At 37.2% G+C, this 25,962-nt stretch overlaps 1 protein-coding gene and 1 long non-coding RNA gene across 2 annotated transcripts in view; one reads left to right on the forward strand and one right to left on the reverse strand.

Moving 5' to 3' along the window:
- Positions 1–25,962, forward strand: part of FBN2 (fibrillin 2) — a 235,461-nt gene that overhangs the window by 182,342 nt on the left and 27,157 nt on the right. The window contains exons 35-55 of the mRNA XM_014859514.3: positions 889–1,011; positions 1,581–1,703; positions 7,040–7,201; positions 7,923–7,991; positions 8,461–8,586; positions 9,699–9,824; positions 10,673–10,825; positions 12,872–12,940; positions 13,814–13,939; positions 14,132–14,257; positions 14,719–14,844; positions 16,619–16,735; positions 18,302–18,430; positions 18,855–18,974; positions 20,356–20,481; positions 21,150–21,302; positions 22,072–22,137; positions 22,499–22,624; positions 23,192–23,311; positions 24,817–24,939; positions 25,406–25,537. Coding sequence (XP_014715000.2) covers positions 889–1,011; positions 1,581–1,703; positions 7,040–7,201; positions 7,923–7,991; positions 8,461–8,586; positions 9,699–9,824; positions 10,673–10,825; positions 12,872–12,940; positions 13,814–13,939; positions 14,132–14,257; positions 14,719–14,844; positions 16,619–16,735; positions 18,302–18,430; positions 18,855–18,974; positions 20,356–20,481; positions 21,150–21,302; positions 22,072–22,137; positions 22,499–22,624; positions 23,192–23,311; positions 24,817–24,939; positions 25,406–25,537 — 2,541 coding nt within the window. The remainder of the gene's footprint in view (positions 1–888; positions 1,012–1,580; positions 1,704–7,039; positions 7,202–7,922; positions 7,992–8,460; positions 8,587–9,698; positions 9,825–10,672; positions 10,826–12,871; positions 12,941–13,813; positions 13,940–14,131; positions 14,258–14,718; positions 14,845–16,618; positions 16,736–18,301; positions 18,431–18,854; positions 18,975–20,355; positions 20,482–21,149; positions 21,303–22,071; positions 22,138–22,498; positions 22,625–23,191; positions 23,312–24,816; positions 24,940–25,405; positions 25,538–25,962) is intronic.
- Positions 1–25,962, reverse strand: part of LOC123290122 (uncharacterized) — a 124,341-nt gene that overhangs the window by 13,605 nt on the left and 84,774 nt on the right. The window lies entirely within an intron of this gene.

The following is a 25,962-nucleotide window of genomic DNA, read 5'->3' on the forward strand; positions in this document are numbered from 1 at the left end:
GAACCAACCCAGAGTAGAAGAAATTTAAATTACAAGATATAACTATCTCAAGATAGCACTGTAGGATGACTTGTCTAGTCTAGCCTAAAATGACATGCCTGGTCTGCATTCTCAGAATATGAGGTAATTTGTGTACAAAAATGTCCATCCTCTTCCTGTGAGTAGAAATACAGATGATTTCTACAGCTGTACACACACATATATGCCTTCATTTCCATATAAATGAGGAGTAGTAACTTCTCGTTTATTGACTTTGAGTTAAAGCTTCATGGAAGAGTTTCATAAACTGATTTTATGACTTCAATTCAATAGAGATAGTTGAATGAAATTTGTAAGAATGTTGGGTAATGGATGGTCTTATTATGTGCTATTGGAAAAAAAACTCTTTCCCTGTTTATGACTGACTTTATGATAACAGATAAAATTACAAAATAAAGAAGTTTAGAAAAAGTTAAATTATTTTAAGCATATCTTTAATATTTAAAATATTATATTGTATATTTTATATGTTCTAGATGTTTATAAGACATCTGCTGTTTGCACTAAATTATTATAATCTTTGAATTTGTTTTTATCTTTCATTCTTTACAATCTTCTTCCTTTGACATGTTCATATTTAATTTTTATATTTTTTATGCCTTAGGCCAATTTTTTTTATGTTATAACCCAAGACAGTTGAAATATTGTCAATAAAATAAAATAATATTTCTTTTATATCTTTGTTCCATAGATGAGCATTAGTTGCTTGCTATTTATGTGACCTACCTAGTTAAAGAAAAAGAAAATTTTTTACTGCATTAAAATGTCTGGGAGGTAGAAAAATTCATTAATGCAGTACATTAAATCAAAATGTCTAAACAAGAGATTACCGTTTCTTTTAATCTTCAGATATTGATGAATGCTCCTTTCAAAATATTTGTGTCTTTGGAACATGTAATAATTTGCCTGGAATGTTTCACTGTATCTGCGATGATGGTTATGAATTGGACAGAACAGGAGGGAACTGTACAGGTATGGCCAGTTAACGGCTCAGTTGTGTTCTTATTAATTGAAATGAATATTTTGTGCTAAGTATAACAATCTCTCAAATTTCTGCTTGGCCTGCTTATGCCTTGAGTTGTGCATTTTTTTGAAGAAAAAACAAAAACGTTCTGATACATTTACTTTTAACTATGGAATTGATCCATCTTTATATAAACAACAATATTAAATACCTACCATGAGACTAGGAAAGTAGTTCTTTGTATATATTTGTGTATGTTCATGCATATGTACATATAACATATACATAATTTTAGTTAAGCAAACAGTGCCATAATTTCTTCTTCTTTAGAATTCCAACATTTAATTATTATTTATCTATTAAGGATAGTAAATGATATTATCATGAATACCATGTGATTGATCCATGGAGCCTGTTTTAGGTATATACAGGATTTAATCTTTACTTCATGGTGCTGAATCCTTCCTAAAGATCTTTAGTCTACTAACTTTCAAAAGTTCCACCAAATTCTTTGGAAGAGCCATATGCATGGAGAAAGTAAAGATTTTAACGTGGGCATTTTAAATGTTTTTCCTAGATATTGATGAATGTGCAGATCCCATAAACTGTGTAAATGGCCTGTGTGTTAACACTCCTGGTCGCTATGAGTGTAACTGCCCACCTGATTTCCAGCTGAACCCCACCGGCGTGGGTTGTGTTGGTAAGTGAAAGCTATTTGAAACAAATAGAATTATATAGAGTTAAATCTTCAGAGTCTCTTGGTAATGAACAAAATTTGAAAACCAAATAGCCCTTCACCTTAAAAAACTCTAGATTACCAAAATATGTGGTCACTTTATTGTGTTTATCTTCCAAGTCATATTTTGAAAGAGGAATTTTTGAGACCTCTGCTCCAGCCTCCTCCTCTCACAGACTTAGTAACCAGGGCTCACAGAGGCACAGTAATATGTTCAAGGTCTCAGAGCTTGCAGATGGCAGAGCTGAGTCTGGGTCCCCAGCAGCCTGGCTCCCTGTGCAATGCGTTGGCCAGGACAGCCCAAAGTGGTAGAGCTACTGGAATATACATTTCTCTTTGCTATGAGAAGAGTCATGTGGCAGTGAAATAAGTGAAGTGATGAGAAGAGAGGAATTGGAGAACTGGATTTCATGAGCCAAACCACTGGAGTGAAACAAGTTGTAAGATTGGGGAAAAGCAGGGATGGCAGTAATGAAGGCTCAGAATCTCTCATCACCATTCCAGACGGCTCTGATCTGTAGAATATAATTGTCCAGCTTTTGCCATCTGCCCTGTTTCTGCCCCGTAGTGAGTGTTTACCTAGAGGAGTAAATGGTCTGGAGAATTTCCTAAGAGAATACAAAGGAAAATTCCTGGCTTTAGTAGAAATCTGCCTGCCATCTTCAGTGTCAGTTTTCCTGGGGGCCTGCAGTGTATGGAGGGCATGTTTGCTGCTCTGATTGATACACAATTTATATATTGTTTTCAACTTTTAGAGAATATATTTAGTCGTGATTTATGGCTACTCCAAGTTCTGACTTTTTCATTCAAAACCATTCATTCAGTAGATACTGAGTGCCTTCTATTCTAGGGGCTAGAGCTGCAAGGTGAACAGTGTAAGCAAATTCTCTGCTTTTGTGTTAACATTCTGGTGGCAGAGAGAGAGATAAAAGCAAGAACCCTTTCTGACACTGGAGGTGGTTAAGGAGAAGTGCTATATTATGTTGGGATGGGGGAGTCGGATCCTCGAAGGAGGGAGCAAGCCAACTGGACCTCTGAGAGGAGAAGCCTCCCAGCAAAAGGAGCAGGCAGTGCAAAGGGCCAGGGGTAGGAGGATACTGGTGTTGGAGACACAGCAATGAGGCTGTGCAGCAAGAGTGGAGTGAGTTGGGGGCAGGGTGTGAGGAGAGGAGTCAGAGAAGGAGCAATAATCCAGATCACAAAGTGGTTCTCAACTCTGGATGCACAGTAAAATCCCATTTGGAACCTTAAAAATATGGTAATGGCTGCTTCACCCCCAGAAATTGAGTCACTGGTGCCTCAGTATTTCTTAAAATCTTCCTTGGAGCAAAGGCTATGATAATAAAAGGGGAGTACAGATGGTCCCCGACTCACCATGTTTCGACTTACAGTTTTTCGACTTTACAATGGTGCAAAAACAAAATGCATTCAGTAGAAACCATGCTTTGAATTTGGATCCTTTCCCAGGCTAGTGATAACGCAGTGCGATACTCTCATGATGCTGGTCAGAGCAGCAAGTCACAGCTCCCAGTCAGCCACACAATCACGAGGGTAAACATTCAATACACTTACAACTGTTCTGTACCCACACAACCATTCTGCTTTTCACTTTCTGTACATAGTATTCAATAAAGTACATGAGATAGTCAACACTTTATTATAAAATATGCTTTGTGTTAGATAATTTTGCCAAGTATAGGGTAATGAAAGTGTTCTGAGCATGTTTAAGGTAGGCTAGGCTAAGCTATGATGTTCGATAGGTTAGATGTATTGAATGTGTTTTTGACGATATTTTCAGCTTACAATGGGTTTATCAGGATGTAACCCTATCATAAATTGAAAAAAATCTGTAGTCCATAAGCTAAAAAACATAAGCAAATGCCCAGAACTGTTGGTAATAAGAAAAAAGTCAAGTTAAAACAACCATATAAACATCACTTTATACCTACTAGACTGGCAAAAATTAAGAAATCTGGATAATATGAAGTGTTGATAAGGACCTGGACCTCAAGGAGCCCTCTGTTCTGCTGGTAGAAGTGTAGACAGGGGCAGCCCAGCAGAGAATATTCTTGCACAACAGTACTCAGATTAACTATCAGCATATAATGGATTTGGCTTTTTAGTTTCTTTTCAGATCAGTTCTAGCTGTTTATATATGGATTGATACTTCCTGGCTTTATTCTTTCTTTGAGATCTTCCAAAGAACAAAGACTCATTCTATCTCACAAATACCATAAGAGTCCATTGGACCCTTTTATCAGTCTCAGATACATTATGAGATGTTAGTGATGTCACTTTTCCTTTATCTTGAAACGTTTTGCCATTTTATTATGCTAGTTTTTATTTCATCATTACTCATCAGTTGTGCCCAATGATGCTAAAAAGAAAGATGAAACTAATAAGAAAATGGAAAATTGTGGTAGCATCTAGCAGGATGATGCAGTAGTGAAATAAAATGTCACTGTTGCATCATCCTTCAATTTTCCTGCTCTGTTACCCAAAGGATTGCATTATCTTTCGAGAAGGTATGAAAAAAGACTGGAGACACTGTATTCGGCATGTATTTGATGCTACATTTGAGCATTTATTGAACACAGTTGAGAATTCAGAAGTTTTCACTTTCTGGCCCTAATGGCAGAGAAGAAAATTGGTAGCAGACAACATTCACAGTTGTTAGGTGGATCAGAAGATGAAAGCAACAGAGACCAGCAGCACTCTGGTTTAGATTCTAAAGATGATGGTGAAATTGATCATATGAGCAAAATGCTGACTGTGAGTCTTTGGAGGTCAATGTCCTGGATGAAAGTTTTCAAACTTAAGAATCAATGAGTGAGTGAAAAATATACTTCTATAGACAAAAGAAATATGGTAACCTTATCTCTTAGTCAATAGGAAGAACTTCAACACACAACATTGGGCAAGTGCCTGACTCCTCCGACGTTCTTGTATTCTTTCATATTTTATTATATTTCTATACCAAAACTTAGTTGATATGGTTCTTGAGTTGACAAATAATGAAGACAGGTGTTTATACAAAGGTTATTGGAATTAAATATGTGATGTGGAAATAAAAGAAAATCATTGGATTGCTGATTCTAATTGGTGTTGATAGATCTAAAAATGAAAAGGTTTTCCAGCAAAGAAGATAGCTTTCCTCTCATCAACACAATTATGAGCTGTCAGAGTTTTCAAAAATTTCTTCAGGTATTGTGTTTTAATGATACAAGAAGAAGAAGAAGAAGTATTGATAAGATAGAACCTGTTAGAGATATTTTTGAAATCTAGACTCAGTTTTTACAAAATGCATATGTTCCAGATTAATGCATGACAGCTGACAAGCAATTAATTGCACTCATAGAACCATTTTGGGAATATATATCTTCCAAACCAAAAAAATAGGGAGTAAAAATTTGAGTTAGCCATTATTAAATTCTCATTAAAATTTCTACTAAAGTTGTTTCACTATGCCTTTTTTCTCCTGTGAATTATTTTCAAAATGACTTACAAATATAAAAAAACTTGAAAGGTCCATTGGATGCAGATGGTAAATGACAATGACTATTTTTCCTGATACTGGAGGATAAGGATATGCAAACTCTGTGAACCAGCAGTTCCTCTCCTGCCTCTCTAGAGGCCAAAGAAAGAAACTCACAGGCCCAAGCAGAGCCATTGGTAAAGATGCTCATGGCAGCATTGTTTGTGATGGCAGCTATTTAGGAAGCATTTTTGTAGAGTGGATAGATTTTTTAAAAATGACAGGCACTATAGAGTTGACAAATTGGATGTTATAAAAATGGAATGAGATGACAAAATATCGTTTATGTAAATTAAAAATGTGTGCATGAAAAAAATAATTGTTTTGCAAGAACACATACAAAAAATAATAACATTAAACATTCAGATGGTTGAGTAGTGGACAAGGAATGGGAATGGAGAATAAAGATAAAAGAGAGAGAATGGGAGGGGGAGAGGAAGGTCAAATGAATACAAACCTAGTAATAGAGAGACCATGAGTTAACTCATCTCTGTGCACCTGAGATACAGCAACAAAAACAAAATTAAAAAATGAGAAAAAAATAAAGTAAAATAATAAAAAGCTGCCCAAGAGATTCTAATATGCAGCCAGGAATGAAAACTACTTTATAGACTGTGATAAGGACTTTGGATTTTTACTCCCATTGAAATGGGTGGCCACTGGAGGTGGCCTGACCTAAAGTAATGCTTCTGAAAGATTATTCTGGATATGGTGGGAAAAATAGACTATAGTTTGGTCAAGGATTGAATTCAAGAGATGAGTCGGGAACCCATTACAGTAGTCCAGGTTGAGGGATGATAGAGACAGTGGTAAGTAGCAAGATTCCAGCTTTATTTTGAAAGTAGAATTGACTTTATTACTGGATTGAATAAGGGATGGCAGTAAGGAGTCAAAGAATGACTCTAAGATTTAGAGCCTAAGCAAACTGAAAAACTGGAGTTTCCGTTATTTGAAAATGCGGAAGACTGGGAGAGGAGTGGAGCAGGTTTTGTATGAGGCGGAGAGAGTATCAAGAGTTTGGTTTTAGACATGTTAACTTTAAAGTAACTTTATATATCTAAAAGGAGAAATCAAACAGGCAGTTGGCAGAAGGGTCTTGAGTTCAGGGGACAGATGAGAGATGGAACCATAAATCTGAGAGTTCTCAGCAAAAAGATAGCATTTAAAGTCATGGAATCAATGAAGTGATCTGCATGGTAACTGTATATGGAGACAAGAAAAAGTCTGAGATTCACTGATCTCTTAACCACCCTCTTTAAAGTTGTTACAGATAGTCTTTCCCTAAACCCACAAAGTTCTTTGTGCAAATTGAAAGTAACCCATGGGAGAATGGAGATGAGGGGCAGGAGAGGAAGAAGATGGGGTTATAAATATTTCTTTGATATGTTATGTAGCTTTAAATTAATTTATCCTGGATTGTTTCCCCATTATCCATAAACTCATGAGATAGATGGATTATACCAAAAATTTCTTGTGGTCATATTATTGAAGGTTCAGAATGTCCCAAATGAGTAATTTCTTACTATCTTGTTTACTCCATGATCTATATGGATTTCTAAACACAGGAAAGTTTGTCATAATTAATTTAATTCCTACGAGTCAATCATGAAAAGATTTAAGGCAAGAGATTGTTTTGTGCTGAGGATTAAAAGGAAACTTTCATATTAATGTACAGAATTTGAAGTTCATCATTTGAGTGACCTTTCTCTCAGAAGGAATTCTCACTATGGCAAAGGTAATTTTAAGCTCCTGTGTTGCTCTGCAGACAACCGTGTGGGCAACTGCTACCTGAAGTTCGGTCCTCGAGGAGACGGGAGTCTGTCCTGCAACACCGAGATTGGGGTGGGCGTCAGTCGCTCCTCCTGCTGCTGCTCTCTGGGGAAGGCCTGGGGGAACCCCTGCGAGACGTGCCCCCCTGTCAATAGCAGTGAGTATGGAGCTGAAGAAGAGGAAGGGAACAAACTCTGGTAGCTGAAGACCAGTTGCCATTTCATTCTTGTGCTGGGACAGGGGAAATAGGGCCAAAGTTTTGATTTAGGACTACGTGCTCTCAGTGATTATGCTGAAACCAGCCAAGAATGTTTTATATAAAAGGAATTTGAATTCCTCTATTCTTATTGTTTTTCATGATATGACAAAAAGAAAAAACAATTTTTAACCACAATCCAGTGTGAATGGTGATAATATCAATTCTCCACGGTATCACAGATAAAGGCTATTCCTGATTGTTCTCCGAGGTTGTTTTAGTTCAGGTTCATAGATGTGCTGTAGTCCTCAAGTCAATCATATCATGCCTTAAGTTGAAACGTATGTTGTGATATGGACAGAGATGAAACTTCTGAATTGTTGAGTCCTTGAGATTATTCATTAGCCAAAAATGTTCTGATATAAATTGTCTGCAAAAACGTTTTTTCTTTGATTAAAAACCCATGGTTTTTGTCATTCTACTGTGTATATAATTTATGAAGTAATGATCTTATGTCAAGTAAAATCTAATATACTTTTAAATGTATTTGAAAAGGCGCTAAGAAAAATGTAGCTACACCCCTGAGGATGTGTATTTTGAGCCTGGCAATTGCTAAATGCTTGTTCATTGTCTCAGCCACTTGGACACAGGTATCGAATCTCTTCTTTCCATTGTTTTGTAGCTGAGTATTACACCCTGTGTCCCGGAGGCGAGGGCTTCAGACCTAACCCCATCACAATCATCCTAGAAGGTGAGTGCACCTCTAATTGCCGCTGCCCAGATTTAAACAAGGTCAAGAGTTTACTTTAGAAGAAAGCTAGTAGAAAAGTTAGTATGGAGCAATCTCAACAAGATCATTTTGCAAAATTATAGATGGACAATCAAATACCAGGATGCTGAATAATCATTTGTAAATCAGAAAGATATCATCTGTTGCAGTGATCTGATATCTGATTGTTCTGCAGAGAAACTCTCTTTCCCATTATCCCCCGATTTTAAGCATCCCCAACTTGCTTTAATTATTCCTCTCAGATTATGGCAAAGTTCCACAACAAAATCAAGGAAATCCATGGTCAGAATAAAGCTTCCATCTAAGTGTGCTTTCACTTGGATGCGTGGAAGTCTGCAGGTCTTACAGGATCACATGTTTGAAAGCTCTGATAGTAGCTCTTGTCTTTCACGATAGTATTTGTTGTAAGTGAGCTGTCTCCCTTCTGCAGATATTGATGAATGCCAGGAGTTACCAGGTCTCTGCCAGGGTGGCAACTGCATCAACACTTTCGGGAGCTTCCAGTGTGAGTGCCCACAAGGCTACTACCTCAGCGAGGAAACCCGCATCTGTGAAGGTGAGATGACTCTACACCTAAAGGTATACTGGTCAGGCCTGGGGAAAAGGGTCCATCCTCAAATTCTATCAAAAGATCTGTTGAGACTGGTTCATAACTTGTTTCTTTTCATATCGATGCCACTAGATTAATTTATAGCTTATTTGCTATAATTTACTATTATTTTTCTCTGAGTAAATGAGTTGATTAAAGGTAAATGGGGAAAGCTGGAGTAGTGTGAAAACATTCAATATCAAATAAAGTATTGTTTCAAATATTGATAGGAATTATATTTTACAGAGGGAAAATAGGTAAGATTGAATGCAACTATGAAGTTAATATTTTTCAGTAATTTTTAAATGTTGGACTACAGGTATAAAGAAGTTCAAAGGTTATACAGATGTCTTTCTTGCTTCCATCCCTCCATTTATCACATGGCACTATAGACATCCTTTTAGGGTCTTGTCTCCCCACTAGACTAGGAGCTTCTTGAAGCAAGGTCCACATCTTAGTCATTTTTATAGCTACAGATTCTAGCTTACAGTAGACTATCAGTATGGAATAAATGAATGCTTATAAAAATGAATATTAAACATGATCACAATTATTTCCATTATAACCTTTCTTTTGGAACATGTTAGATAAATGCATCTGGAAGAAATATGATTTAATAAGGAGAACAACCAGCAGCTACACTACTTCTGAAATCTCTGAATGGGTACTAATTTGAAAGGAGCTATAAAGATAAAGGCTGTCCTAAGTGCATTCAGTTTAAAGTTAGCACTGAAATTTAGTTTGAATGATATAAGAGGAAAGCAGGCTTTAAAGCATTGCCATTTGAAGAATACGAAATTTCAATTAAAATAATATAGATGCTATTTAAATTATTTTTTGCCACTTTGTAATTACTTTTGATTATTTATATTTTTGAATATTAGATTTTTTCTTTTAAAGAAAAGAAAATGTATAAATGCATGTTTTGGGTTATTTTCTATGTAATTGCTTTAAATTCTAAATTTTTTTTAAAATATGGATTTTAGGAATTAGCTTCATGCTTTGTGCAGTAGTTTTAAATGATATAAATTCATGGAAAAATATCTTTATTAATTAATGGATATTCTTGCCTACTCTAGACATTGATGAGTGTTTTGCACATCCTGGGGTGTGTGGGCCTGGGACCTGCTACAACACCCTGGGAAATTATACCTGCATTTGCCCACCTGAATACATGCAGGTCAACGGAGGCCACAACTGCATGGGTAGGTAATGGTCTTGGATATTAATTAGGTCATAGTTGTTGGCTTCCCACATAAGGTACTTACATCTCAGAATTATTTTCAGAAAGTTTGCAATTTAAATCTTTATGAATGATTAAGTATTTCAAAGTCTTATAAACTTCTGGCTCTGTATCATGTTTTTGAGCTTTGGCTGTATAGTTACATTTTAAAAAGCATGAGTCTGAGGGAGAAAATTTAATCAAGTGTTACAGTTATATATATATATATTTTTTTGAGGAAGATTAGCCCTGAGCTAACATCTGCTGCCAGTCCTCCCCTTTTTTGCTGAGGAATACTGGCCCTGAGCTAACCTTGTGCCCGTCTTGCTCTACTTTATATGTAGGATGCCTGCCACAGCATGGCCTAACAAGCAGTGCGTAGGTCCACACCCGGGATCCAAACTGGTGAACCCTGGGCCACCGAAGCAGAACATGCGAGCTTAACCCCTGTGCCACTGGGCCAGCGCATACAATTATATGTTCTTAAATAATTTTTATTTTCCATTTATATAAAGTGAACATGATTATACAAATAAGATAACCTTTACAATTTAATACTTAATATGTTTTAAATTAAATAAATGCTTGCGAGTAAAGAAACAAATATCTATTTTTCTGCCTAGACATTAATAAATGAAATCCCGTAGCTAAAAACAGAAGAGACGTTAATCTAAAAATGATTTATGTTTAACCTGAAGAATTCTATTAAGATACCTCCAAATTTTTCTGACTTGTGTTAACGGAGGAAGTTTGGTGTCTCCAGGTGTATGGGCTTGGTTATCAGTGGCTCGCTGATATGATTGGTTGGCTTCTTTGTTTTTCTATATGTAGACATGAGAAAAAGCTTTTGCTACCGGAGCTATAATGGAACCACCTGTGAGAATGAGTTGCCTTTTAATGTGACAAAGAGGATGTGCTGCTGTACATATAATGTGGGCAAAGCCTGGAACAAACCTTGTGAACCATGCCCAACCCCAGGAACAGGTAAGCACACAGCTCGTGCTTCTGCTGAAGGCCGAGTTGCTGACACACACAGAGATTGTGACAGTATAGTAAAAGCAGACATGTACTAAAACCAGACACACACTCGGTTCTAAAAATATCCAAGAGCATCATGTGGCCGTTTCCCAAGTGGCCTTCTTTGGAATTGAAACGCTAATTTTTGAAATATCTGTTGAGTAGGAGTTCTGGATTCTGAAAATAAGCACCATTGCTGAAGAGTTACGGTTCATAGCACTTGTCCATTTAAATTAATTATCTTAAACCATGCTGATTAATCACGCATTTATTCATCGAACAAATATTTGTTAAGCAGCTACTGTGTCATGGTGCTAGACTTGGAAGGTGTACTAATTTCATTAAAAAGCTTGCAGTAATTTAAAGCCCATCAAGTTTAGTATCTTTTTTTAGTTCAATCTTGAAAAATATGCAAAAAATGAATTTGATGAGCAAACTTTACATAAAAGCAACTTATTGCCAAAGTATTCCTTCTGCATCCTTTCCCTCAAACTTGCCTGAAATATTTAGGCAGAAAATAGAACTTGTCTTTACATGGTAAAATTTTTCTCGCAAGCACAGATTCTTTTGAAAGGAAAACTGAAAGATAATGAAGACAAGTGAAAAAATCGACTTAAAATTGTTGCCCACCGAGGTTCTTTTATGACCTGGAACGTGGTCACTTTAAATAGCTGTAGATAATAAGAGCTGAACCAATGGGACAAATGAGAAACAATGATTATGCATTTGTTACCAAATACTATTAAGGGTATGTGTATTAAAACGTTTTATTTAATGTGATGATGAAATTAAATTAAGGAGTGATGTGAAAAGTGACATATGGGGCTCAGATTCAGTGAGCAAATGGGTTTTCTTAGCCCTGTCTTTCCGAAAAAACAAATAGAAACATTTTTATAGTTCTCTAACTTTTAAAAGCTCCGTTAGTTAGAAATTAAAGAGGACTGGTTGGGGATTGAACACCACATTTTTTGTGAGGGGAAGTAAAGGGCTTAGGTTTGAAAGACAGGTCTGTATTTAAATCAAAGCTCTGCCGCTTATTGTCTGACCTTATGTAGATTATTTATCCTCTCTGAAACTCATTCCTCATGTCAAAAATAGGGATAATAAATAAATAATGACAGTGACTAATTCATATGGTTATAGTGAAAATTAAATGAGAGGATGTATATAAGTTACAATTTGAATATTGCCGGGCAATTAGGAACCATTAAATTGAGCAGCCCTTGCATGCCTCTGTATGTTCTGGACGCTTGGTGAGTACTGGTGGATGAAATGTACAAAGTCCCTCCCCTGAGAGCAGTTAGAGTAGAGGACGCAGGATGTGTTTTATCTAACACTGCTTTCAGCAGTTTTACTCACTGTGTAGCAGAGGGCTTCGGAAGCAATCTGCTTCTTAAAAACTGGAATTCTTTTGAATTTCTGTTGTTTGGTGAATTATGTGTAGGAATAATTCTTCTAGTCTCTATTTTATCCCATGATGCATTGTTTTTTATGCCTCAAATTTCACATTCCAACGAATAGACATTTATGTAAAAAAAAAAATACAAAATTCATGTCTCATTTATTACTCATTGTTAACCTGTTTCATTGCCACGGAATTATTTTTGCACGTCTATGCCTTTGTGCAATTCGTAATCCCTTTATAAATTTGTGCTGTAATCTGTTTTTTCAATCTACATAAATTGGATCATCTTTAAAGCTCTGCATACCAAAAGAAAAAAATAATTTAAATGCCTAAAGTTGATATTTTGAAACTTGTAATGATTTCCTTGTCTTCTAATATCAGAGCAGTAAAAAGTTAATGATGATAATAATAATAATAATGGTAAAGAATGTCTAGAACCATTCCTTGCAGAAGCTGGCATTGTTATCAAATAAAGATAATTGAAATTAAAATGTCTGGTTGTGAATAATATAAAATATGTTTATCAGTGAAAGTAATACTGTATAAAATGTTGTTTTGAAGGAGTTTGAGAATTTTAAGAGTGCATTTGCTTTGTTTATATTTTAAAGCGGACTTTAAAACCATATGTGGAAATATTCCTGGATTCACCTTTGACATTCATACAGGAAAAGCTGTGGGTGAGTTTTTCAGATTGTTTATTTTAATACGTATATGTAGCATTTTGTAAAAACCTATTCAGTGGTTTTAAAATTTAAAGTACCATAACATATAATAATCTGGATTCCAACCTAATATGCTTAGACAGACAGAACACGTTACAGACTCTAACCAAGTGCTAATAGTGGTATTACTCCATCAGCATAGTCTGGTGATTGAGTTATGATAGCTATGTGACTATCCTAAGATTTCATACATATCAAGCTGAAACTTTAGTTTTTTAGTCATGAATATTGTATTACATGACTAAATTACCTACCTTATTTGAACCTCTAGTTGCTATTTTCACTAGTATATGTTTAAGTTTTTGGTATATTTTTGCAGTATCCCTTTCTACTAATCTACTTATGAATCTGCAGAATTATTAATTATATAAATTACTTCCTTGTGAATTACTTTCTTTTGCTCATTCTACTTTTCTTCCTCAAAGATTAAATGAGCCATATAATTTTCAGTCTCCACTATCAATACATATATAACAAAGTACATAAAATTAGGAAAACACAGCTTTCCTTATCAGATGAATAGCAGCAGGTAGGGGCACCTGACACATAACTGGAAGAGGAGGCTTGATTCCCTAGGAAATTTGTTTGCTATAGTGATGCTAAAATCACTTAGTATATATTTGATCAGCTACTTAAATTTTTCCATCACGGTTGAAAGTTAATAATCTACTTTATGGTCTATATGCTTTCATCAACCACAAAATCATTCATTTTTTGTGACCCTGAGTATATGTTATCATTCCAGTGCACACTTAGCATTATTCAAGGTTTTATGGTAAATGCATTAAGCAGAACCATATATATCTGACCAAATCTGTTCAATTCCAGACATTGACGAATGTAAAGAGATTCCAGGCATTTGTGCCAATGGCGTGTGCATTAACCAGATTGGCAGCTTCCGCTGTGAATGCCCTACAGGCTTCAGTTACAACGATCTGCTCCTGGTCTGTGAAGGTAATCTGAGTCATGGATGTCCTTGAACCAGAAGAGTTTGGTAGACATAAATGATTTTTGGACAGTTTTCTGAATTTCACTGTTTCTTCCACAGTGTTTAGGAGTTGATCACGAAACTGGTTAAGTGCATGTAATACAAATGCAGGAATGAAATTTTTAAAATGTTGCTCTTTTCTCTTGTTGCTCTTTCAGATATTGACGAGTGCAGCAATGGCGACAACCTCTGCCAGCGGAACGCAGACTGCATCAACAGCCCTGGCAGTTACCGCTGCGAGTGTGCGGCGGGTTTCAAACTGTCACCCAACGGGGCCTGTGTGGGTAAGACAGAGACTGACTCCTTCTTTGGCACTGAGCACAGCATTCTTTAGATTTCCTACACCTAAAAATTGTCCAGGCTTTCCTATCAAATACTTTCAAAAATAATTTTGAAAAGATTTCCTAAGTAAATCTACTCATCCATCTTGAACCTATTTCACTGTATCTTTTAGATAATTTTGTTAGGAAAAGGGTCTCTTTGATGGATTTTCCTAGGATTGGACCTAAAATAAAATAGTATCCTCGAGATACCAATCAACATATAAAAATTGCATGATTAAAAAAAAAAAAAGAGGCCCAGATGCTTTAAAGGCTTGCTTATTTTGATTCAGCTGTTGTTATGGCTCATTTTTATCCTGTCTCTAATAATTAATTGCAGGTTATAGAAACATCTCTGAGAAAAAAATGAAAGAATCTTAATAAAAATCAGATATGTGTGACATGTGTTTTACTTTTTGTTTTAGATCGCAATGAATGTTTAGAAATTCCTAATGTTTGCAGTCATGGCCTGTGTGTGGATTTGCAAGGAAGTTACCAGTGCATCTGCCACAACGGCTTTAAGGCTTCTCAGGACCAGACCATGTGCATGGGTAAGAGGGAGGACGTTAGTTCCACGGGGTGAAGCGGGGCTGAAACTCAGAGGAGATTTCAGCTCTGGCACTTGCCACGAGTAACTACCCTGTCTCTGTCAGAAACAGTCCTGCAAAAATTTAGCTGTGTTCAATTGTATATGGTTTTATTATATGTAAAGTTTGCACGTGGGGACACAGCACAATATGTTCTTTGGTTCAGTGTTTGCAACCTTTCTCCCCGGATGACTTTCACATGTTTTATATGTACCCCGGGACATTCGAGGTTACGTGGAATCACCACAGTACCAGCTGCCCTTTACCCCTCTCTGTGCCCACTCAAGAAGGCATTTTCAAACGCGAGAACACAAGAGAGTAGTAAGAGTGACAATAGTGAAATGCATATGTATATATACACACACGTACATACATACATACATACACTTTTTCCCCCCAAATCATTGAATACATAGATTTGTCTGCTTCTTTTGTGGTTTAAGTCTTAAACGCAATTTTTAAAAGCAAATCTCTTAAAAAATTCCGGGTAGCTAATATAATGGTTAGTTAAGCAATAATAGTGTCCGTGAGTTCTTGCTGAGCTGATGATTAATAAGATTTCAAGGCAGATGGGCTGGAGGCCTTAGAACTCAGCGTAACTCCTTAAATCTGATGTCAGCAACTGGCTCTCTGCCAAAAGAGTTCTCCATGCTTTCTACCTGAAGGAGGAAAATTAACTTGAAAACTTGGCTGTTTATAATTAGCATCTTCTCAGTTTAGAAAAAGCTGAAATTGTGCATCGACTCTTTTAGTATTCAAAGTCCCTCTGTATGACTAGTAAAGTCAGCTTGCAGAACTGAAGAACTAGTTTCCTTATGGCGTATCTGTACAAAGGAGACTACCTAGAGAAGATCTCAGTTCATCCATGGCCTCCTAAGAGCTCCCCTATGGACTTCACCCATGGAGGGAGGAAAAGTTCTCTAGGGGATGCTTGTGCAAAGGACAAATAGAGGATCTTTCTCTGTTTATGTGAACTTTCTAAGAATGCTTGCTTATACATGCTTCTCCTGTCTGTACTCTCTGGGAGAGAGAATGATTTGCCAAAAATATGTGAGATTTATGATTCAGAAATTCATATGGAGAAAATCTGCCCTCACTCCTAACAATTCATCCATGATAAAAGTCAGCTAGACTCCCTCTCAACAAAGCATCCTTCCCTTTTTTGCACAGTAGAAGAGTTTCAGCAGCTTGGAATTCATGGTCTAGGGAGTCTGCTCTCTTATCTGAGGGGGACCTTTCTAAACATTTTCTTAATTTCATTTTTTGGAAAGCTAATAATATTGAGTTCTAATAGACTTCTTCAATTTGGATTCCACTAATTCATAAAATTTAGGAAACTTAGTTTGTCTCTGTTGTGCTGGTCAAATTAAGGTATGTAAATTTCCAGGGGAGTATTAATAAGGCTTAAAAGAACAGTTTTAGTGTTTCAAAAGACTGGTTTCCTTACAGTTGATAAACAAGCCTATTCATTAAAACATCTCCACTAGGAGGATGCTTGCTTAGCCTAGTTCTGAGTATTATATGTGCCTGTAAGTCATTGAACTACACCTTTTTCTTATAATTTTATAATTTAGAGTTTTCTCTACCTCATACTTATTTTCCTTAAATAAATATGGGTTCCTACTATTGAATGAGGAAAAATCTAAGCCAATCAATAGTTTAAAAAAATGTAAATGTTTAAGAGGGTATTTTTTTCTAGTTAAAAATTGAATTCCTTTGATCCAATGTGTCTGTGCAGATGTTGATGAGTGTGAGCGGCATCCGTGTGGAAATGGAACTTGTAAAAACACAGTTGGATCCTATAACTGTCTCTGCTACCCAGGGTTTGAGCTCACTCATAATAATGACTGCCTGGGTAAGTACTCAGTCAGTCTTGTATTGCTGCTATTTCATTCCACACAATATACTGAAATGAAAAATAAAACCAAAGAATAGATGAATATTTTTATTATTAAAATTTCAAATATGTGCCGAAAGATATGTATTATCATTGATTAATTTCTAGTTAACTAAAGCCATCGTATTGGCTTAAATAATCACAAGAGAATCTGCAGTGTTGAGTACTTCCGTCCATCAACCATCAATTCAGGGGAAAAGGCCATGCAGATGATGGTAACTGTATTGGGACTGCTTTTTGGTTTTAGGTTATTTTTACCCCTTAGATGGGAACAAAGTTAGACCTTTCATTGTTTCAGTGTTATTACTTCATATAAATTCATTCTTGATTTATATTCAGTTATTGACAGTCTCCAACTTAAAAACATGTTGTGTCTTGAAACTTCATTTTCTGTCAGCTTTTGAAGCCAGGAATGCCTTTTCCCACAGAACAGCACATGGACACTAGGTTTCCAAGTCAGCCCTCAGAAACCTATTTGATCTCTGTTTGTGAACAACTGCAGATTTTCAGTGGAAAATAAGTGTCTCCGATGCATGGTACAGGATTTTAGCCTTTGCCCCTAACAAACAATGATTGAAATAAGAATTGATGGTGAGTAAGGGAGGTTCCTAAAGTTGGTGGAGGAGACAGTAAGAGAAGTGACAAGAAAGGTTGACAGTATTTCTTGTTTACCATGTGCCAGGCATATTCTGATGCTTTCCAACATAACTCATCTCTTAATTCACATGACCCTGTAAGGTATGTGAAAGTAACTCAGGCTTCCTACCATCCTGGGACCATCGCAGCCCAAACCCACCTCCAAATTAGGAAATATCTTCCTCCCAGTTTTCTTTAGTTGTCAAAATTCTGCAAAAAATTTTAGAGCCAATTGGAGATTTTATTCAACTACCTCCTTCTTGTCTATAATTTCTCAGATCCTTTGTACAGCCAGGGAGAAGTAAAGATATGGACACGGCTTTGATCAAAGTACTGTCTTCAAACAACCCAGAAAACTACCCAGATGCAGTCAGCCCTAAGCTTAACAGAAAACCTAACACTTTAGGATTTTTTTTTTCAAATTCTGTAAGCAAAATATGTCAGCAATTCTAGAGCGTTTTTAATATAATTGATTTTCTGCATTTAATATGTTATTTGTCCTTTGAATATGGTCAGCTATCTCCAGGTAAAGTCATCTGCAAACTAGGCAGTCAAGTATATTCTCTTGCCTCCAAGAAACGAAATATTTTTCATTTGCAAAGAATGGAAAGCTTCACCTTAAGCCTTCAACTTTTACCTGGTTATAAATTTATGAGTTATATTAATACCAAAAATGTACCCTTGTGGTTGAAATACAATAGGGATCTATGTGACCTTATTAATCATATAATCTTTATGATATGAGCCATTTTTTCTCTGTGTTGATGAGGAATTGTAATGGAGGGTTTTTATAAATGCATACCAATAAATATATTTTTAAGCTACAACTTGTGCCACATTGGACATGTAAGAGCTCTCTCTGAAAAGCTAACTCCTTTGTGCTTGCAGACATAGATGAGTGCAGTTCCTTTTTTGGTCAGGTGTGCAGAAACGGACGGTGTTTTAATGAAATTGGCTCCTTCAAGTGTTTGTGTAACGAAGGTTATGAACTTACTCCAGATGGCAAGAACTGTATAGGTAAGTAAACAATCAAGTCTTTGTGTTGTTTTGTTTTGTAAAATAATGATGTGACTCCCCGGGCCACACACACACACTTAGGCACTCATTCACATTTCATTTGTCATCTGATCACATGACCAAGATAAGATATCACAGGAAATTTTGGCATAAAGTATAAGCCAACAATTGGGAATGACTTGTATGCTGTGTTTTTATTGGGACAGAGCTTGAGGCTATCCATGTCCCCATAAAAGTAGACAAACAAATCAAGAAAATTAGCCTCTTGCCAAATAAGAAATAACTAAGATGTCAAAAGAGTATCTCAAGGCGTATTTGTCCATAATGACCTGGCAGATCAGAGGCCCTGAGTTGCATTCATGTTAATATCATTTAGCAACAATTATCTTCTATTTAAATCATTCTTTCTCTCATTTTTCTTTAGATACTAATGAGTGTGTTGCCCTTCCCGGCTCTTGTTCTCCTGGTACCTGTCAGAATTTGGAGGGATCCTTCAGATGCATCTGTCCCCCAGGGTATGAAGTAAAAAGCGAGAACTGCATCGGTAAGGCTAACATTTATTCTGAGGTCCACGAGCTGTTGAGGATAATAAGACCTGGTACAGACTCTATGGAAATATAATAAATGCAAGCCACTGCATGCATGCCGACCCAAGGTATTAAACATTTAGCTCCCTACATCTGTTTTATTGAACCATCAGAAATGATTTGAAGGTGGAGTGGTGGGAATAAAAAACTCACGGATGTGGGAATTTTTCGTTAACAGAAATCTTATACTAGTCAAAGAATTTTCAGTGTACTCTAATCTTTTTTCCAAATGTCAACAGAGACTTTCTACTGAATTTAAAGAGTGTCTACAAAAATTGTAATCTTTGGCAACCAATTTTAAAATAGCTATTAAAGGTGTCTAGAGTCCTAGAAATGTGAAGCAGAAAATCTTGACAATGCTGCGGAGACTTTTTTTGCCTTGGGAAAGCCTCATGTCAAAACAGAAAATATTAATCCATGTGTCATAACAGATGTTTTTCTGCTGAAACTCTTCCAGGCTACAAGAACATTGTAACCACATCAAAAGTGGGTCCCAGAATTGCCTGGTGGACATGATGAAGGCTGACCTTTTTACAGTTACTTTATTTCACTTTTATGCAAATTATTTTTTACAGTCTTGTTGAAAGTCAGAAGCACCAGCATCTTAGTGTGGTTCTTCTAACGGGAAAGCATTGCAAGGGTTTTTCTGCCTTTGAGTTATCCAATTTTTTAAAAAATTCTATCACTCTTGGCAAGATTCCTCCTGAAGATATTGTAGCTCTCCTGTTCACGTTCAAGGGAGTTATCTAGACAGAACTGAAGGAAACTGTTTATTTCATCGAATTTCATCATTTTTTAGACCATTTAATGGCATATTACGGGTATCCCTAATCATTTCCATTTGGTCTTTATCTCTTTTTCCTTTTCTGTCTGATTTGTATAGTTTCCTATACAATTGCCAAGTGTTTTTAATTCTTAAAAAATAAAATAATATTAGAGTCACCTTTCTAAAATTGCTGAGAGGGTCATCAGAGAAGTCAGAAGAACACATTTGGCTACATTGAGACTGCGATGCCTGTAAGACATTGAACTGGCCATGCTAGGTAGGCAGGTGGACATACGTACACCCCTAGGGGCCAAGTGTGGGGAGCTGGAGAACAAGTTGGTAGTCTCAGGCATGTGGCTGGTGGAAACTCTATATAATCTTTGACTTTGATGCAAGAACAGTTTATTTTTAAAGATTAAGTTAAACATATATGTAATGTAATCCCTTGTTTCATATTAAATTCCCAATGGCTACTGGACTGTTGTAGTATATTAAAAAAAAGACAATTATTTTTGTATATTGAACAGTGTATTGATTTGATTAAGTTTATGAATTCTCCCACCATTTTGCAGATATCAACGAATGTGACGAAGATCCCAACATCTGTCTTTTTGGTTCCTGTACCAATACTCCAGGGGGCTTCCAGTGCATCTGCCCCCCTGGCTTTGTGCTGTCTGATAATGGACGGAGGTGCTTTGGTAAGCTTTGGAATGGCTGCTCTGTCATAACTCCCCCTTAGAAACTTCAAAGCTAGATGGCAAAGCGGCATGTTGTGTTCGTCACTGCAAAGTGCATGTCTCTGGTAAATGCATCATCTATAAATTAAACATGTAGGTCTCAAAAGTATATGCACTGGACAATTTTTAAGATACTTTGAATTATTGGCTCTGTTCCTACATTTTTTAAAAATTTCATACTAAAAGAGGAATTGCTGTCTTGTCTCACTGTTTTCCTTTTGTTGTTGGCATAGATTTTTTTTGGTACCTCAGTATATGAGTTGCTTTTGATGTGATGTAATTATTGAAAGTCACCTAGACAGTTTTTATTAGGCTGTCATGTAACAATGGAAAAAGAGATGTGGAAAACATTTTAATATTGAGCATAATTTCTCAAATTTCCTAAGCACATTAGGAAAATATTTTAAACATTTGGAATAATTAAGTAAAATTTTATAGGCAGGTCACTTTAAATTGACAAGTGAAATCAGCAATTGAGGATTTCCAGTCCTGTCTTTTAACTGCTAATCTAATCTACATCAAATGTTGGCCAGTGAGAAAGGTTCTGTCAGAAACAGAGTTAGATACAAATTATTGCATCCTTTTAAATGACCAGTAAGGAGGTCTGTGATATTTGCTTTCTTGACTAGATACTCGCCAGAGCTTCTGCTTCACAAACTTTGAAAATGGAAAATGTTCTGTCCCCAAAGCTTTCAACACCACAAAGGCAAAATGCTGCTGTAGTAAGATGCCAGGAGAGGGCTGGGGGGACCCCTGTGAGCTGTGCCCCAAAGATGATGAAGGTAAGAGCAACAACATAAAACACCACTTTGCACTGGTTTTGGACTGTTTCTCAGAAGTCGGTTTGACTGTGTCATTTATGAGTATTTTGAGGGTGAAATTACCCCCTTAGTGTAAACTTCAGTGGTTGAGTGAGCAACCTAGTCTAAAGGACTTCTTTCAACTTTTGTATTCAACACGTGTAAGCACAGGTGGAGTTACCCTGTTATTTCATTTTTCCCCCTAGGTTATTATTGCTTGCTTTCAAAGGAGGGAATTTGAGAGGTTCAGGGCAAGAGATGCAAGGAGGGGATGAAAATTATATTCCAAGTTGCTGCGGGAGTCCCACGTGGGTGCTGTGTCACAGGCTGTGGCTCAGAATCTTAGATGTAAATTCTGAGAAGCTGAGTCAACACGGTGGCCATTTGCAGGACGAGGCCAGCTGAACTGTAGGGTGGTTCCCAGCAAGCTCGGAACTGGCTTGGTCTCTAGGTCAGAGGGGGCTTCTGTGTGTAATGGGCAGAGGGCTCTGGCTGCTCAGCATTACATGAGCAAACAATAGAAGGAGAAACCATCAGTAGACAGCACCCTGGAAGGAGCTGGGCAAGCTCAGGTGACCTTCTCTGTGCTGAGTGTTGCTTTTGAAATAAACCATAAAAATGAAAAAAAAAGACTCGTTAAAAATAGCTTTGTGGAGGAAAAATAAGTCTAATTTTATGTATATTGTTAATCAGTTCACAAGGTCTCTGATAGTTGCTCTTCAATAATGGGAATTTTTACTTTTCTCTGTAGTTGCATTCCAGGATCTGTGTCCTTATGGCCATGGGACTGTTCCTAGTCTTCATGATACCCGAGAAGGTGTGGTTTGATATATTTTATATATTTATTTATATATTTTGATATATTTTATATATTTATTTTATTCCTATAGTCTTCTCTGATATGAATATATTATTATACATTTCTTTTATAAATCATGCTAACTTTACTGTATAACATGTAATAAATTGTATTTAATGTACATCTACAATATTTATTGTACCTCCTATGCATTATATTTATCATAAGACTATGTTGTGGTATATGAAAGACATTAGGTAGTTCTCTGGTAAAAGAAATCGTTATGTGTTTTAGAAATTTTAAGTCTCTGTTGAATAGATGGATAGAGTTTTGACATAGCTTTTATATGAGGAAGTTCATGTGCAATTCTGTATTTTAGATGTCAATGAATGTCTTGAGAGCCCAGGCATTTGTTCAAATGGTCAGTGTATCAACACAGACGGGTCTTTTCGCTGTGAATGTCCAATGGGTTACAACCTTGATTACACTGGAGTACGCTGTGTGGGTGAGTGTTGACTCCATGTTACACACTTTGAAAGTTCTATTTTATTTCTCATATTCAGCAAAAGGTCTCAGGCACCCTGGGTAGCCGGTGGAATTTACAAAGCCAGGATAAGTACTGGTAACCACTCTTTCTTCTCCCATCCTACATTTTCCAGTAGACCTGGTTTATGTGAAGATGGGGAGAGTTGCCCAACCTCTGCCTTCAACCAAATATACAAACTCTGATGTGTCTAGAGATTTGCGATTGCCAAAACCACTGACTGGGAAAGAGATCCATTTTACTTTATGACTTTCCATGCCTTACAGCAGAAGACCACATCCCTCTCTGGGTTTGTGATTTTTAGGGCAAGCACGCTGTCTGGGGGCTCAGAGCGTTGCACTCTTGGTGTTTTGGGGTCCACCGCACTGCATAAAGGCCAACCAGCCATGGCCGAGGCGGGTGCAAGAGTCTTGTGTGACCTGCACAGATCCTAGAAATGTGTGAGGGCCAGGTGGATAGTCATGGCATGCTCCTATAAAACTAAAACTTTTCCAAATTTTGTGGCACTTTCTTATTTTTCTTTTTCAGATACCGATGAATGTTCAATTGGCAATCCATGTGGAAATGGAACATGCACCAATGTTATTGGGAGTTTTGAATGCAATTGCAATGAAGGCTTTGAGCCAGGGCCCATGATGAATTGTGAAGGCAAGTGATACTTTTATTAAGTATTATCTCTCCTTGATATAAGAAGGGATTTTTTAATGTCTGTGCTTTTATTTATATTGTTCTGATGCTATGTTGATGGTTATATTCATCACAAATATCTTTTCCTTTACCTCAGTGAGCATAGTTACAATAGCTGCTTTAAAGCCCTTGTCTGATAATTCCAGCATCTGGATCATCTCAGAGTTGGCGTCTGTTAATTGTCTTTTTCCTTAAGAGTGGGTCACATTTTCCTGGCTTCTCAGTATGTCGGTTAATTTGGGGTTATACCCTCGATATTGTGAATGATATCTTCTGGAATCGGTTCTATTACTTTGAAGAATGTTGATACTTTTGTCTTAGCAGGCAGTTAACTTAGATGAACATAAAAGCAGACTCTCAGGCCTGTGGAAGACAGTGGCTCAGATTTCAGTTCTGTCTTTAAACCTTCATGGCTAGCTTCTTTGACTTTGCCCCATACATGCAAGGTTAGGTCAGCAACTTGGGCTGAGTTTATGCAAAAAAAAAAAAAAGAATAGCATTTCTCCATCTCTGGCCCTCTCCTTTCCGGGGTCCCTCTCCCTCTTTAGCAGCCTTGGTTGCCCCAAGCCTCCCTCCCTTGATTCCTCTGGACAGAAGCTCAGAAAGTTTCTATTGAAGATTGCTGCTGCTGCCAGGACTATAGCCATCTGCACAGTAATTTCTGGAAAAAAAAAAAAGAAGAAGAAATTGGGAACTTATTCCTTGCTAGTTGTTTGCTGAGTTTCAACTCACCGCTAAAACTACTTCAGATAGGGGCCAGCCCCGTGGCCGAGTGGATAAATTTGCACACTCTGCTGTGGCAGCCTGGAGTTCACCAGTTCAGATCTTGGGTGTGGATCAGGCCATGCTGTGGTGGCGTCGCACATAGAAGAACTAGAATGACCTACAGCTAGGATATACAACTATGTACTGGGGCTTTGGGGAGGAAAAAGAAAGAGGAAGATTGGCAACAGATGTTAGTTCAGGGCCAATCTTCCTCACCAAAAAAATTTAAAAAACAACTTTAGGTAGTTGTTTTTGTATTTTTTTCAGAGTTGATAGTTGTTATTTGTGGAGGTTGGAGGATGAGTTTGTTAGGTACCAAATTCTCCATACCAGAAGTGTGAATTCTATTATCCTATTGCTTTCTGTCTGACTGCTAAGTAAATACATCATTAGAACTCTAGGCTGATGGGGCTGGCCCAGTGGCGCAGTGGTTAAGTTCGCACATTCCACTTCTCGGCAGCCCGGGGTTCACCGGTTCGGATCCTGGGTGCGGACATGGCACTGCTTGGCAAAAGCCATGCTGTGGTAGGCGTCCTACATATCAACTAGAGGAAGATGGGCATGGATGTTAGCTCAGGGCCAGTCTTCCTCAGAAAAAAGAGGAGGATTGGGAGTAGTTAGCACAGGGCTAATCTTCCTCAAACAAACAAACAAAAAAAGAACTCTAGGCTGAGCACATGCCTGCCTATTTCTTTGATCAGATATCAATGAGTGTGCCCAGAACCCGCTGCTGTGTGCTTTCCGCTGCATGAACACCTTTGGCTCCTACGAATGCACGTGCCCGATTGGCTACGCCCTCAGGGAAGACCAGAAGATGTGCAAAGGTAAGGCCGCAGACCAGGGAGTGCTTAGAACTTTATTTGCCATGGTGGGAATATAGTTTAATAATTTCACAGTTTACAGCTATCTTCTTCTAGAGCTTTACAGAAATGAATCTGGCAGCATTTTGCTGGTAGATTTCCATACCTAGATAACAAAACAATTGATGACCCATCCAATCAAGTCAAAGATAAGATGGAGGGGCCCACCGTTGTCACACTCTTGGGCTCTTATTAAAGCAAAGATTGCCCTTTCCTGAACTTCTTATCCTTAGGACCAATGCTGAAACTTGTAGAAATCTAGAATACAGCGAAGGGTTGAAAAAGACTGGGCTTCTCCTTTCTCTGTCACACAATAAGATTACATTTTAAAAGCCAGAAGACCAAAAATAGGACTTAAAATTGTAAACAATAGCCTGCTCCTGAGAATTTCCTGTTTTTATTTTTTTTTCCTATTAAAAATACCTTGTAGACCTGGATGAATGTGCTGAAGGGCTCCATGACTGTGAATCCAGAGGCATGATGTGTAAGAATCTGATCGGCACCTTCATGTGCATCTGCCCTCCCGGGATGACCCGAAGGCCTGACGGAGAAGGCTGTGTGGGTGAGGCTCTAAGGGCTGATGTCTGCTTATTTAATGTTTCCTATTCCAAGACAAATTTACAGTACTATTCCCAAATCATCTTAACTGCAAGCCAACTTATTTTTCCAGCTGTTTCAAGGCTGTGCTATAGCTAGATTTCTTCCATCTCAGGGTCCGTGCCAATATGATAGGTTCTGGATAATTCAGTGGCAATTATGCCTGTCCTAGAATATGTGCCCTCTTGTTTTTCATAATTCTGTGTCCTGTAAATCTAAAACACTAAATTTAGAAGTTAGAAAAACTCCTTGAAACAATTCTGTGCGCATAGCAAAACAAGCATATGAGCTAATGTTCTCATTTTTGTATCATTCCATGAATGAGGAGAGTCTTTAAGAGTCAGATAATCTCCAGAACCCTATTACAGACTGGATGTCTCTGTGACCTCG

The sequence above is a fragment of the Equus asinus genome, chromosome 9, assembly GCF_041296235.1.
Source record: "Equus asinus isolate D_3611 breed Donkey chromosome 9, EquAss-T2T_v2, whole genome shotgun sequence".
Taxonomy (NCBI): Eukaryota; Metazoa; Chordata; class Mammalia; order Perissodactyla; family Equidae; genus Equus; species Equus asinus.